Source organism: Microtus ochrogaster, unplaced genomic scaffold (genome assembly GCF_000317375.1).
Source record: "Microtus ochrogaster isolate Prairie Vole_2 unplaced genomic scaffold, MicOch1.0 UNK5, whole genome shotgun sequence".
Classification (NCBI taxonomy): domain Eukaryota; kingdom Metazoa; phylum Chordata; class Mammalia; order Rodentia; family Cricetidae; genus Microtus; species Microtus ochrogaster.
Window position 1 is genome coordinate 4,706,791 of NW_004949103.1, and position 15,590 is coordinate 4,722,380.

At 42.0% G+C, this 15,590-nt stretch overlaps 1 protein-coding gene across 1 annotated transcript in view; it reads right to left on the minus strand.

Moving 5' to 3' along the window:
• Clnk (cytokine dependent hematopoietic cell linker) overlaps positions 1–15,590 on the minus strand; it is a 94,275-nt gene that overhangs the window by 19,117 nt on the left and 59,568 nt on the right. Inside the window, exons 12-14 of the mRNA XM_026788622.1 lie at positions 12,118–12,136; positions 9,264–9,345; positions 5,665–5,705 (exon numbers count right to left, since the gene is read on the minus strand). Of these exons, the coding sequence (XP_026644423.1) occupies positions 5,665–5,705; positions 9,264–9,345; positions 12,118–12,136 (142 nt within the window). The remainder of the gene's footprint in view (positions 1–5,664; positions 5,706–9,263; positions 9,346–12,117; positions 12,137–15,590) is intronic.

The following is a 15,590-nucleotide window of genomic DNA, read 5'->3' on the forward strand; positions in this document are numbered from 1 at the left end:
GAGAGAGAGAGAGAGAGAGAGAGAGAGAGAGAGAGAGAGAGAGAGAGAGAGAGAGAGAACACATATAAACTGGAAGTCAGGTCAGCATTATAAGCATATAGCCTGCCTCAATATCAGACATATGACTAGGTTGTCATCCTGGCAAGCAGCTGAGCAAGAACTTCAGGAGTATGAGCTACTTTTGACCCAAAACTTTGTTTAGATGAAATGAAGTTTCGGCAAATATTTACTAAGAACAAAAAATAGTCCTGATATTTTGAAAGTTTTATTTTAATTGTGCCAGTGATGATGGTTTTTATTGAGTCTAAGAATGTGTGTGTGTGTGTGTGTATTTTAAATGGGACTTGTACCCAGGGCTTTGTGCATACTAAGCAAATGATTAACCTCTGGGAAATGTCCCTAGAATACTCTAGAACACCCTTTAGTTCCTCCTTTTTTTCTGAAATGGGTCCTTATTAAGTTGCATAGGTTGGCTATGAACTCACTCTGTATTCCACGAAAGCCTTGCATTTGCGGTTCTCCTACTGAGAAGCTGGGAATACCAAGGCCTAAGAAGAAGATTGATCACTTAGAATCTAAATGCATTTATAATACTAAGTTAATTTTACCTACCAATTTATGATCTTAAGAACAATAGCCGGGCAGTAATGGTGCATGCCTTTTAATCCCAGCACTCAGAGGCAGAGGCAGGTGGATCTCTGTGAGTTCGAGGCCAACCTGGTCTACAAGAGCTAGTTCCAGGACAGGCTCCAAAGCTACAGAGAAACCCTGTCTTGAAAAAACAAAACAAAACAAAAAAACCAAAAAACAACAACAAGAAAAAGAACAAGAAGAAAGCTAAAGATTTCCCTCCTAAAATTTCAGTTGATAAATAATAAAACTTAACCTTGAAATGGTATAAAATATATACCGCTAAACTATTTTCACTTTTTGGTACTGTTTGGAAAGAGAATGTAACTTTCAGCTATTTTAAACATCTCTTTATTTAAAATGTTCAGTAACCAAGAGTAGAATAATTTTGAAAAATATACCTCCCAGACAATGAGGAAACATGGGAAGTAAAGGCGAGTTGGATCTAGCACATGCAGGAAGAAAACCAAAATGTGAGTGAAAAGTTGAGCAGCCAAGAGTCACAAAATAACCTAAATTTCAACAATCACGGCAAACATCAAACATGGAAGGAGACAAGCATGGAAACAGAGCACTTGAAAGTCAGACCTAAGCTGACATAATAACCTAATGGTGTGCTGATGACATAGCCACAGTCTAAGGGCACCGAGGAATCACATGTAAAAGATAGGGACCACATGCCCTGCAGTCCTCAGAGCAAACCTACAGACCTGTATTTGTGAGAAGGACATTGGTTTAAAAACTTTCTTATAAGTGATCCTAGAGCAGAATGCAGGGGGCATATTATTTAAATGGGAGCGACTATCTTTACTTCGTGGCTTAAAGCAGTAAGAACAAACTTGAGAGGGAAAATCAGCATTATCAGCGTTTCCTATTACTCAGTTTGTGCTTTGTGTCCTATAGAATTCAGAGACTATGAAATTTTTATGATATTATGGCAACTGATTCATTATTGTTCAACCCCGTATGCCTTGCTTAAATATTTAAGAGGTCCTATTTTTAAAAAGAGCATTTGGAAATAATTATGCATTTGTAGTCTGTTCACAGATCTAGGGAAATGAAACAGCAAAATTGTCACACTATTTTCTTCCGAATGCCGCTGGCTCGGCTCTGTGTGGGATGATGAATGAATAAATGAGCAGTTCTGAGCATGCTGTCTGTATCCCACCACATCATAGTTTTCCTCCCTCTGAATGAAAGCAGCTAAGCTTCCAGAGCTTCCCACACGAGGCTTCACATTTGAGGCTGATCACTCGTATGGAGCCTGAAAGCAGGAAGGTGACAGCAATAAAGGGATTGGCGAAAGGTCAGTAGAAAAGATTTTGGGGTGGGTAGTTGACATCCCAAGAGGCAAAACAGTCTGATAAAAAAATGGTTTGGGGTAAAGTTGCACTGCTGTGAACACTTTCTAATGTTTTAAAATTCTTATGGAGCTATGTGTGTCGGCCCAAACTCTAACCCTTGTGATCAGCCCAAGGATGCTAACTTATGAGCGAGGTTAGTATTACCAGAGAGACAACCTTACATTCCTCTGTTGCCACTTACAGTACAGCATTTAAAATCAGGCATTATGTCAGTACTTATCAGAAGATTTTAATTTATATTTGTACATAATTAAAAATTAACTTTATAGGGAAAAAACCATATGTATGTTTCCAAAGGAAAACAGAACAAAACAAGCCTAAATACAAACACACCCACAAAAAGAAAAATCCACACTTCCAACTCTAAAGAGAAATATTATTACTATCTTGGCATAAAAGAAGACATTTCTGAACCCTCTTCTAGTTTATGTGTATAACACACACGCATGATCTGTTTACTGAGATTCTTTATAGTTTATCTTGAATTAATTTATCAATACATTGGGCCCATTGTGTTTATTTGTAAGTGAACTACCCAGAAACAATCTAAACCTATCCAAGATTCTTTTTCCATTTATTAGGTAACAATAATGACATCAGCATCTTCAGAGATGTGGAGCTCACTATCCTTTATGACTGCCTGCCCTGAAGGCATCTGTATGGATCCCAGTGTGGGGCCGAGCTCCAGTAAACTGTCGATCTATGAGTGCAGATGGCCCATCATCTTCTCACATGACACATGGCTACGTCTGATGAATCAGAAGTAAACTTCTATTCAGTAGAATAAGTATTGGCTGAGTAAGCTGATGGGGAAGCATTGGTCAGTGGAAGGAGAGGGCTGTCTCTACTCTCTATCTTTAAACATGACAACATTTCAAGTCCTGACCATGCATTATGATGTGTGCTTGTTGATGGAAGGAGAAAGTAATGGAGGCAAAATATGTATTCTGTCACCTCTAGTGATGTGGGATTTCCCTCTGTGTGCTGTGATTACCATTAATGAATAAAGAAACTGCTTTGGACCTATAGCAGGACAGAACTTAGGTAGGTGGGGAAAACTAAATTGAATGCTGGGAGAAAGGAAGCAGAGTCAGAGAGAAGCCATGTAGCTCCCATAAGAGACAGATGCCAGAACTTTAGCTAGTAAGCCACAACCACATGGTGATACACAGATTACTATAAATGGGTTAAATTCAGATGTAAGGAGCTAGAGCTAATGGGCCAAGCAGTGATTTAATTGATACAGTATCTGTGTGGTTATTTTGGGGCTAAGCGGCTGGGAACTAACTAGTGGCTTTCTTACTACAAATTGACACCTAATGTCTTGCAGAGGCGGTGAATGGACTTCCACCAACACTCTAGGCTTTCTTAAGAAGTCTAGCTTCCTCTATGATGGGTTCAGGACACAAAATATGGACTGGACTCTTGGTGGTGATGACCATTCCCTTAACACTTTGGTTCCAGATTGTATTTGCTTTGCTTTGTATCCGCATGTGCTTTTATCTTTAAGAGAGAGGCTCTACAGTCTGCCTTGAGTTATGATTCTCTCTAACCTCGAAGCACAATTTCAGAACCCACAAGTCAAGCCTCTTCTGGCCCTTTTCATCCCTAGTACTCTCCAGATGGATACTCCAAGCCATCTTATCTTTACCTGCCTAAATCTGACCTTCAGCACTCCTGTGGATAGCATTTGAGTCCTCAAAATGGAAGGAGATCATGTGTTAATCACAGCTCTCTTGGACTATGCAAGCCAGCCATGTTGCTTAACTGTACTACCAATATTTGGGAGGTAGAGACAGGAAGATCAGGAGCTCAAGGTCATCTTAGGCTAGAGAGTGAATTCAAGACCACCCTGGGCTACCTGTGACCCTGCTTTGAAGAAGGAGGTATGTGTAGGGGAAAATCCCTGTTTGGAGAGAGTCCCATTATCATGGTATGCATTGAAAAAAATAAGCTTATCTTATGGGCTTTAACTGTTTCACTGTAGGGCAAAAATAAAATGAGGCATGATGGGAATCAGTCAGGTGTCTCTGAGGCTGGCTGATGTCATTTGGGGAAGAGGAAATGGGGGGATAAAGAAAATAACGAAGGATATTAAAACAGGAGAGTATCAAATAGAAGACTGAGTGATGGAGGAGGGTTATCTGTCTATGTGTTACTTTCATTGGTTAATAAAGAAACTGCCTTGGCCCTGATAGGACAGAAAATTAGGTAGGCAGAGTAGACAGAACAGAATGCTGGGAGAAAGAAGCCGAGTCAAGCAGTCGCCATGATTCTCCCATCCGACACAGACGCAGGTTAAGAATCTCCCTGGTAAGCAACCAGCTCGTGGTGCAACACAGATTATTTAGAAAGGGGTTAATCAAGATGTAAGAATTAGCCAATAAGAGGCTAGAACTAATGGGCCAAGCAGTGTTGAAAAGAATACAGTTTCTGGCCGGGCGGTGGTGGCGCACGCCTTTAATCCCAGCACTCGGGAGGCAGAGGCAGACGGATCTCTGGGAGTTTGAGGCCAGCCTGGTCTACAAGAGTTAGTTCCGGGACGGGCACCAAAGCTACAGAGAAACCCTGTCTGGAAAAACAAAACAAAAAACAACAAGAATACAGTTTCTGTGTAATTATTTCCGGGGCTAAGCTAGCCATATGGGATCCAGGCGGGAACATAGCCCGCTGCTCTCCATACAACAACTGAGTGCGCCTGTGTGAATATTGTACTGATATTCATATATGAGTTTTTATTTACATTCTGTCAGTGGAAGGGTGAAGTTCAAAGGATTTAACTGGATCTAAGTGGCCCTGCTGAAGAGTCAGAGGCAGAGCTGGGTCCAAGAGGTGAAGCTCTCATCTCCTCCATTGTACCCTATAGTCTGCTCTTCTCAGCCCCAGATACCCTTGTATGGCTCAGCTGAGAGACATGAACGCAGTACTTCCCTGGCACACAGTAATCGTGAGGGAAAATGCACATGGCAGAAGTAGCTGAGACAAGTGGCAATGGGCAATGCTGAGCCCCCTGCAGGCACAGGGCTGTGTTCCTCCACTGCTTCAGGCGGAGATATGCTAGCTTTCTGAGCTTTATGCCATGATCAGTAAGAGGGGTCATTTAAGTTATTAGTATCATTTTCTTTCATTTTATAGATCTGTATTTCTTAAGATAATTCTCCATTACACCCAGTGTGTTGGGGAAAATTGTCTACAACTATTAGAGATGATGTTTACAACAGTGTGCTCATGAACCATTGGTGACTGATGGATGAATCCATCCCCCGTCTGGTGAAGACCGCTCTGGCGTGCTCTTATCAGTTTAATAGCTAACTGCTATGACTACCTTGCAAAGATACATCTGAGGTAGCTAAAGAGATACATAGTTTGAGAGCCGGATATTTCTCTCCCAGAAAGAGTTGAGCCTATAGCACTTCTGGAACCATGTCAATACCAAGGCTTCCAACAATAATGCTTATAAGAAGATTATTTCATTATGAATTCAAATAAAAATTAGTTATTATATAACTTTAACACAAATGGAACACTGATAATCAGTGAGAATGAGACAATCACAACTGTGCACATCAGCCCAGGGGCTCCAGTTCCCAAACATCGCATCACCGTGCAGGACTCTCATAGAGTGCTGGCTTACCTGTTTATATCACAGTTTTACTGACAGTGCCCTTACCTCTCACATGTACACTGTGCTTTCCCGGCATGTAGGAAGAGCTAAAGAAAATGTCAGAATCGGTGTGTTAGCATTCCTGTGACAGACAAAATCCCACGTACGGGCAAAGTTAATGGCGGAGTCTCAAGGTGACATTTATAAAGTATGCATATTTTACTGAACCCGCTTAAAGAACTGTCAGTTTTCTAAAACAGCAGGGGTTGACTTTTCCTCTCCTCTCTCAAGTCTGGCAAGTGTTAGACATGGAACCTAAGGGACTGGTGGACATACTGTTTTCCTCTGTCATCTCTGTGAGACCATGTCATCACTCTTGGCTTTGTTAAGCTGAGTTCAGCCTTGTCTTGTAGCTACTAACATCCGTGTGTTTGGGGCTCATATTCTTTCTTTTTTAATATTTTACGTTTTTATTATTATTTTTAATTTATTTTACATCTCGACCACAGTTTCCTGTCCTTCCTTTCCTCCCATTTCCTCCTCCCTACCTCTCCTCTGCCCCCTCCCATCCACTCCTCTGTGTCTATTCAGAAAGGGGCAGGCTTCCCATGGGTGTCCACAAAGCATGGCATATAAAGTTGCTGCAGGACTAAGCTCCTCCCTTTGTGGGGCTCTAATTCTATAGAATGGTCTACCAGTTGAGAGGCAGCTATAGCTAGGAAGAGAAGCATAAAAATTCCCACCTTTTGAAAATGTGAGCTAGATGAGAAAAAAAAAAAAACATGCTGGGGATCCCAAGGAATTCCACACAAAAGGGGATTATGAAAATATAACACAAATCAATCAAAACAGCAATATGCACTTCTAATCACCAGGACTGCTCACTCACATCTGCACTTTGCACTCTTTCTATTTCACTTTGTGTTCCCGTCAACGTCAACGTAAGCTCCAGGTGCTAAAAGAATGCCATCTAATTACACGAGCCACGCTGTATCCCGAGGACTGTGCTATTGGCAGAAGCCTCTAGTGTAATTAAAAGCAACCTGACCTTTTCCTAGCACCAGTGAAATCAACAGAGGGTGTGTCTGCTTTTTGTTGCCCCCACAAAAGCCCAAGGACCTTACAGCTGGCTTTAGAATTGAAAATGCTTGCAGGTGGTCTGAGAACCAGACAGTGCCCCCATCACTGACTACGCTTCTGACATCCAAGCTCTTGACTGTTAAAACTGGTGTCCCCTCACAAGGAGCCAATGCAACGTTTCTGTTAAATGACTGAGGGAAAAAAGAGTCACAGAGCTTCTCTCTGAATTTAAAGAATTTGTGGGGAATACTAAACGAGATGGAGTGCCCTTCCAGAACCTTTTAGGTACCAGGCATATCGTTTGTAAGGATAGACATAGCATTTTAAAACAACTAAGACCAACAAGTATGTCGAGCACTTTCTAATGAACTTGTGTTTGGGGGACTGTGAAATGAAGGAGAGACCCGGTTTCTACTTCAGTGGGGAGCACCTATGCAGGGAAGCCATGGCTGTGGAGAATCCTAGTGGACCCAAGAGATGTCCCAGGAAAAGTATACAGTGTCAGCTGCTGTGGTGTGAGAGATCACACATGAGGAGCTGCTCAGAGTGTAAAGGATAGGGAAGCATGTTCCAGGGAGGTGGGAAGGCTCAAAGAGGAGAAGTCGTAGGTTATTCTGCAAGAGCCCAGAAGTAATCCCATAGGGATGGGGTGGGGTGGGATGGATGCTCTTGGTGTCAATAGAAGGCTGTTGCAGTAGGCCAGGCAAGAGTTGGTGGGGGCTGGTCTATGCATAGAGCTGGGAGGAGAAATGGGTATATCCAAGACATGTTTTGGAGGTCGAATTTTGGGTTAGAAAAGGGTTCCCCTCAGCAGGAGTGGGAAAGTTTGGGAGTGGTATTGGAAGTACGAGCAGATTTCAACATAATTGTTTTGTGGTGTCTGGAACCTCAAAGGGAAGGGCCTATTGAACAATTGGATGCACAGGTCTGGAGCCAAGCAGAGGGGCTTGGTCAGGAGAGAGGGACTTGGGAGTCATTGACCTGGGGAGGGCACTTGACCCTGAGACGAATGAGATTCATATCTTCAGTGGCAGGAAGGGGCCGGTGAGATGAACTCAGTTACCACCCTCGTTTAGTACTCTTCTGGGAGATAAGTCCACGAAGGAGACTTAGGAGAGGCAACTCATTAAGAGAACAATTAAAATTAGACTTTGTGTAACAAATCAAACAAACAAATAAGCAGAAACTGCATCAAATAACTACCATGGGTACAGGCCAGACGGAATAGCTCATTTTCTTCTCTTAAGTGTGATTTACCCTCCATCAGAAAATCGGTGTAAGAAAGGCAGTTTGGTAGGATAGGGACTTATGTAGCAAATAGTCTCCTGAGAGCTACAAAGCAATGGTCCTAATCTCTGCAGGCCAAAGGATGAGAGCTTACTGAAGGTACAAACAGGACACATTAAGAAAATGAGGTAGGAGAAGGGAATTGGGGCTTATGATGCTCCGAGGTTCACAGCCTGGGAATCATACAGAGAAGTCATTTACTAGGCTCTTGCTATGTTCCTGGCTCTGTTTTAAGCTTAGACACCAACACCGTCCAAATTCGTTGCTCAGCAGTGGTGACATCTGTCAGTCTGAATCCAGTCGCTCCTACTTTACAGCCTTTCTCTTCAATCACTAATGTGGACATTTTCAGTAAATATTATTCATCAAGGCAGCATCTCAATTATGGGCATGAGCAAGGAGAGCCATGCCTATTGGGCAGCATTGTTAGAATCAAGTTTCTATGGCAGCAGGGGCTCAGGCTCTGGAGTTGCCCTTAACTTCAGAGGTCAAGGAAGCCTGTCTCCCTGGACTTCATTTTTACCATCTGAGGACTGAATGAAACAATGTCCTGGATTCAGTGTGGTTCTAACCTTGGGTGTAATTGATGGGGGTGTTTTCACACAGGAGAGAAGTAACTGTGGGGAAAGTAGTCGGAAGAATAGACGTGCATATGTCCTTCTGAGAGGGATAGTGTGGGGGCTGGAGAGGCTGCTGAGGATGTAGTGTGTAAGGTCAGGAACTGAGGTCACAACCATTAGCCAGAGTCTCACAGAGGCAACTCAGAGTCCAAACTTTGCAAAAGTTAGCGCTAATTTTGAGAAAGCCACTACTAATTTTTATCAAGTGACCTTGGTCAAGGAATCTCCCTTGATTCTTCAACTCCTCAGTGAAGGTGATGATGTCACAATCAATTGATCATGTTACATCATCAGAAGTAACATTCTCAATACCTGCTCACCTACACAGTACTCATCAAATGTGTCTGTGGACTTTGATGCAGTTGTGAACTGAGATCAGCTGGAGATGACTCGCTTTTCCTGCAACATTGATCAGCATCCATCCCATCCAGGTTACTATTTGTTTTTAGGCCCCTTAGTTTCCTGTAACACCCAATCATTTATAAATAGCAGGCAGGCATTATTAGATTCTGTGGCAGATGGAGATGTCCCTGTTTTCCTTGAGACCTGTCTGTCACTGGGCTGAAGAGTAGAAGGGCTAACATTTCCTGTTCTTAGAAGTCTTGTGAGTCACTGTGTAAGATCTAAGAGGACGCATATCTGTTGACATGAGAATAACAGGTATTCCTGCCTCCTTACCTGGCGATGGCAGGTAGACTCTTCCCTGTGGTTTGGTTTTGTGATGGATGAGAAGGTCCTGGCTTTTCCTGGTGATAAGATCCTGGAAAGTATGACATATTGGGTCAGACTGCACAGAGAATATAATTGAGGGCTTCCAGGAGAACACTGGGATGGCTATACCCTTAAATCCTCACATTGTCATTAGGGGCTTTTAGAAACTATAAACTCATATAGTCTACAGTCCCGCTCTCCCCCCGCCCCCAGCAGCACTACCTTCTGGAGGCTGTAAAATTGCATGGATTGTTTACAGCCTAGAGCACATATGGCTGGATTTTCCAAGTAATACAAACTATTTCATCAGAAGGCATTTTAAGGGGTATTACAGATAAATTAGTTAAAAAAAACCTTTGGCTTTATCATACACCCATACACTCATTCGTTTGTTGGTTTATTCACACAGTTCAGTGAGACTGTGTAACATTTATGGAGTAGGTTCTCTGCTAGAAAATGGAGTTACTGTCAGGGAGAGAGATGTAATTTTTAAATTAAAGGAGATGGCAAACAAGTAGAGCAGGAAGAACGTTTTTGACAGAGTGATTGACATAAAGAAAATAAAGTATGCTTCAGGATACAGGGTTGACCTTGTGTGGCTAATGAGTGAGGGGCCTCTGAGAGTTGACTGGTGAATGGCATCCTGATGTGGAGAGCGTTAAGCCAAAGGACTGCTGTGGGGGCAGCGATGTTTAGGGACGCCTACTATCTGCACAAGCCATTGCCTTCTCATTCCCTCTTGTGCTAGAGCAGGTGATCTTGCACGGTTCTGAGGTAGGCCAGCAGCTACCAGCTGGTAACCAACAGGGATCTATTTTCTCCATGCTTCCTCCTTGATCATTGTCTTAGATAAATTTAACAGTCAATTTTACACATCCTTTAGTAACCTGAAGGAAGAACCTCAATCGAGGAATTGCCTAGATCAGATTAAACTATATTCATGCCATTGGGGGATTATCGTGATTATTAATGTAGGTGAGTGCAATCCACGGTGGGCAGTGCCACCACCGGGCAGGTGTCCCTGGGCTGTCTGAAAAAGCTAGCTCATAAGCCTAGGAGGGGGACCATCAAGAAGCATTCTTCCTGGTTCTCAACTCCAGGTTCCTGCCCTGATTTCCCTCAATGAGTGACTGTGCCCTTAAAGTACAAACTAATCCCCCATCCCCACAAGCTGCTTTTGGCAAGAATGTTTGGCAACAGAAATGTCTAGAAAAAAAAAAAAAACAAGTTTAGTCATGCTTCCTTAGCGCCATTACTGTTCCTGTTTTTCATCATGGATGGATTTTTAACCAGCCATTGATACTTATGAGGGACCTTGATTATACTCTGATAGGAGACTCATAAAGCATTGTTCCTGTTATGGTGAGTTACGGTGAGCCATAGAGCCATGGAAGCATGCACACCCTGGCCATCTTGCCTTAATTTGGGTTGTTGCTCTGTGTTCTGCCCAAGCTTGACCACAGACTGGACACTCCTAATTGAGTGGACTATGATTACTTGCAATAGCATTTGAGTCAGTGATAGGCCCATTGATCACACATCCATAAAAATCACTAGCCAGTTGGAACATCTGCCCCTCTGGAGCTTAACAAGACCACATTGTTACATCACTACATCAAAGCCGGTTTCAAGGTTATCTGGATGTCTTAGTACATTAAGATTCACGGTAGATTTCATTTGGTTTCACAGTTATTTCAGTTGCTAACAAGTCCCTGGTTCTCTCTCAGGGACCCTGGAATTCCCAGACCTGGGTAGGCCCCTTTTCCAAGTGTTTTATCTTCTTCTGTATAGGGCAGAAACAACTTGAGATTCACAGAGGAAATACAACTCAGACTCACATAGTTTGATTTCAACCTGACACAAGCTACAGGGAATCTCAGTTGAGAAAGTGCCCCCACCCATGATATTGACCCTCGGGGCATTTTCTTCATTAATGATTGATATAGGAAGGCCCATCCCACTGTGGGAAGTGTCACCCTTGGACTGGTGGTCCTGGATGCTATAAGAAAGCAGACTGAGCAAACCATAAGGAGAAAACTATTAGTCAGCATTCCTCCACAGCCTCTGCATCAGCTCCTGCTTCCAGGTTCCTGCCTTGAGTTCCTGCCCTGACTTCCCTTAGGAATAGAGTGTGACCTGAGAGTTGTGAGCTAAAATAAACCTTTTCCCCATGTTTATGGTCATGGTGTTTTATTGCAACCATAGAAAACCTAACTAAGACACATGGTAAGTTGAAAACAGGTTTCATAGTTCCAATCCACTGCTCCTTCCTTGGTCCATGTTTGTCTTGCTAATTCTCTGCACCATGGCACTGGCCTTTTGAATAATAATTTATCATTTTAAACTAATGAGGAAGAATATTTTAAAGATAGGCATAAAGGTACATTGCTGTTCAGTGTCTTGCTGTTTAACAAGCTTTGGGTTGCATTTGTTCTACATGAATAAGGCCACTAGTGTGCACATGTGTATATGAGGACATGCACATGCACATGCGTGACACTGACCTCAAGGAGACACCAAGATGTCCTTAACAATGGGACAACAATGCATTTTCCAAGTGGCAGAGGTGTGACCTTTTTTGGTTAGTGCATATAGATAAAGAAAGACACTGTCCTACTGCTATTTTTAATAATTCTCTTTATGCCAAAGGATGTTGGAATAGCCTATGAAGTCTTACATTCATCTTGGATGACTTCATCACACATGCCCCCTATAGATCCCAGGATTCAAACCTCACTTTCCACACAGTGCTAACCCTAGAGACCTAGACTTAGGACCTAGTGTTGTAGTCTAGGATAAGAAAACCAATGTAAACAATTACCTTCTTCTGTTCCAGGGACCTGCATTGAATTTAAAAAAGATAATGGTGAATAACTTCAGGCAACAGAAAATTTAACCCAAAATTTAACAGAAAAGTAACTGTGTGTATTGGAAATTTTGTTAGTAGAGTTCGGGGGAAAATTATCGTTAGTACAGACTTTTAAGGAGATCTGCAAATAAAAAGATTACATAAAAACCAAGGTTTATCTTCTGTATATGATACAACAACTGTGTAGTTGGCCAATGGTGCTAAAAGTTCATTTAACTACTGGAGAACTGTACACTCAATGTTATCAAAGTCTTTAAAATATTCTATCCCAACAACTGGATTGGTGAGACTCCTTTTCTAAGAAACCAAATATGGCTACATTGCATACACAAAAATGTTCATGACATGTTCCTTACAGTACCAGGGCATTGAAAATAGTCTACAGGTCCAGATGAGTAAGAAGTGCTCATTTAGGAACCAGGGAGAATAATGCTTTCTGTCCAAGTCTGAGGACCTGAGTTTTAGTCCCTTATCACTCATATAAAATTGGAGCATGGCCTGTAACTGCAGTGATTCAGGAGGTGGCATCTGAGATAGGGGAATTCTGGGAGTCTTAGCAAGTCAATGTAGCTTCAGGGTTTGAGAGGGATCTTAAGGGACTAAGACAGAGAGCAACAGAGGTCTTCCTCTGGCCTTCACATGCATACACACGATCCTGAACACCCATACACGTACCTGCAGGCATTCACACATTCACCACACACACATGTATGTACACGCACATGTACACACACATATATAAACACACACACACACTGGAATTGTTTATTTTGGTGTTATACTTGGTTAATGAAATATTTTACAGACATAACATATATCTATGTAAAAATGGAATAAGAATACACAATACACAGGTTGCATGGGGCTTGTTTTCAATATATACATATGTGCGCATGCACACACAAAAAACAGGTTTGAAGAAAGATTATGAAATAAGAAAGATCGTGCTCAAGTATGGGGCTGTAATTGCTTTATATTTTTGAAATTTGCATTTTAAAAATGAACAGAAAATATGTTATTGTTTCTAGATGCAGCTATTCCTCTTTCCAAACATTTTTTTTCTCTGTCTCTGATTAAAAGTGGTTGACTTCCTGAATGTGTTGTGGGATAATGCTCTTGTACCCTGTAAAGATTTGTCACTCATATTGGTTAAATAAAGCACCGACTAGCCAGTAGCCAGGCAGGAAGTAGAGGCAGGGTGACCAGAGTAGGAAAATTCTGGTAAGAGGAAAGGCTCAGTTTGGAGTCATCAGCCAGATGCAGAGAAAGCAAGATGCCTTACTGAAAAAAAAGGTACCAAGCCACATGGCTAAACATAGATAATAATTATAGGTTAATTTAAGATGTAAGAGCTAGTTAATAATAATAAGCCTGAGCTAAGAGGTCAAACAGTTTATTTATAATTGTTATAAGCCTCTGTGTGTTTCTTCAGGACTGAATGATTGCAGGACTGGGCAGGACAGAAACTTTCATCTACAAATGGTGCCAATGTGGGGCAACTGCATCCACATAAAACCTGAAAGAGATTGAGAAGGGATTCTAGACATAAAAGAACAGAGTTAAACATGACTTCTTGGTAGAAGCATTTTCTCAGGTGGGCTCTGTTTGCTAGAGGCAAGCAGAGGCACAGCTCCTTTAAGAGAGGCTTCCTGACCCAGTGTTAGCAGCAAAAACCTCACAACTCTTTTAAGAGGCTCTGCCACCAGACACATGAGCAGCCAGCATCAGGCTTCTTGGTGGTGGCATGGACCTAAAAAACCCCACAGAATTGTGGTAAAAGCATGGCTCCCACCAGTACCTTTGCCACAAAGCTAGACTCTCAGAAAGCTAAGGAGTGGGGTAGATCCAGTCACCAAAGCTGTGACTTTAATCCTTGTCATGTCCCTAGCAAACTAAAGATTCATATGATCAGAAAAAGATAGAAATATACAGAAAAGACAGATTCAGAAAAAAAGAAAAATATCTAAATCATTAATAGTGTGTTAAAAAATATACATAGGCTTAGGAGAGAAAAGAAAAAAGGATTGAAAAAGTCCTTAAAAAAAGAAATATAGTCAGGTGTGCTGGCACATGCCTTTAATCCCAGCACTTGGGAGGCAGAGACAGGTGAATTCTGGGAAGAGGAAAGGCTCAGTCTGCAGTCATCAGCCAGATTCAGAGGAAGCATGATGCCTCACAGAGAAAAGGTACCAAGTCACGTGGCTAAACGTAGATAATTATGGGTTAATTTAATATGTAAGAGCTTGTTAATAATAAGCCTGAGCTAATAGATCCAACAGTTTATAATTGTTATAAGCCTCTTTCATAACATGAATGTTATGAAGAATCTACATGTTTATTGGGCGGGCTTGCATTCTGAACACACACACACACACACACACACACACAATTTTGAGACGGGATCCCAGTATGTATTTTATGTCTTAGCTTAAAATCCTCCTGCCTTGGCACCCTATGGGATGATTGCGGGTATATACCACCATGCCTGGCTCTACCCTCAAACCCTGAAGAAGCAGAGAATTTTATAGTGGGCTTAGCACTTCACTTCAAATAACTTCCAACGTCTATTCTAGACATTGCCTCTTCTGAGAAGCCATGAGGAATCAGCAAGAAAAGACAGTCATTAACCTGGGGGATGGAAATGTCATGATATGGCTTAGGAACCTTATGAAGTAAAAATGATCTGATTATAAATAAAATCATATTTTCTTTTGTGGGCATAAGGAAACTTTATTATACCTTTCATGAAAAATTCAAAGGACTGTGAAATCTAGAAATATTAGGAATCACTGTTTTAGATAAGTTGCAAGGTGGTGCCTGTGACCAGGTTCCCAGAGTTACTCTGAGAGTAACTGACCTTGAGCTCAGCTCTCTTGGTTCATGTTGATTTTGGAGACAAGAAACCGTTAGCAGCAATCTGCTTAGAGAGGCATCCTGCATCTCTTTTGAAGCTAACTGAAGGCCTCTTTGTTTTAAAGACCTTAGCATCTCTGGGGTTCTGGGATGAGGGTATGTGTATTGTGGATAGCAAATCAAAGCTAATCCATAGGCCAGGTATAAAGGGTAATGAGTCCATTTTAGACGAGCAGTTTGAAAGTTTCCCCACTGAGTATTCTCCTGCAGTTCAAAGTGCTGGGTCTGAGGCGGCCTGCTTTCTTAGGCTTGTCAAAGGTAAGGGGAAGGAGGCCCGTGCACACCACGAGAAGCCTGCTGCTGGGAGGGCTGTTGCTTTATCCTGCTGAAGCCCTGCTGACTGTTGTGCTTGAGGGCTCCAATTCCAATCAAACACAATTAGAAAAGCACAGTGGAATCTCTCTAGCTTGTCCTACTTGTTGATTTTCTCTGTTAACTAACGTAGTGGAGTGAGCTAGAAATGTTTTATTTTCTCTGTTAACTAACGTAGTGGAGTGAGCTAGAAATGTTTT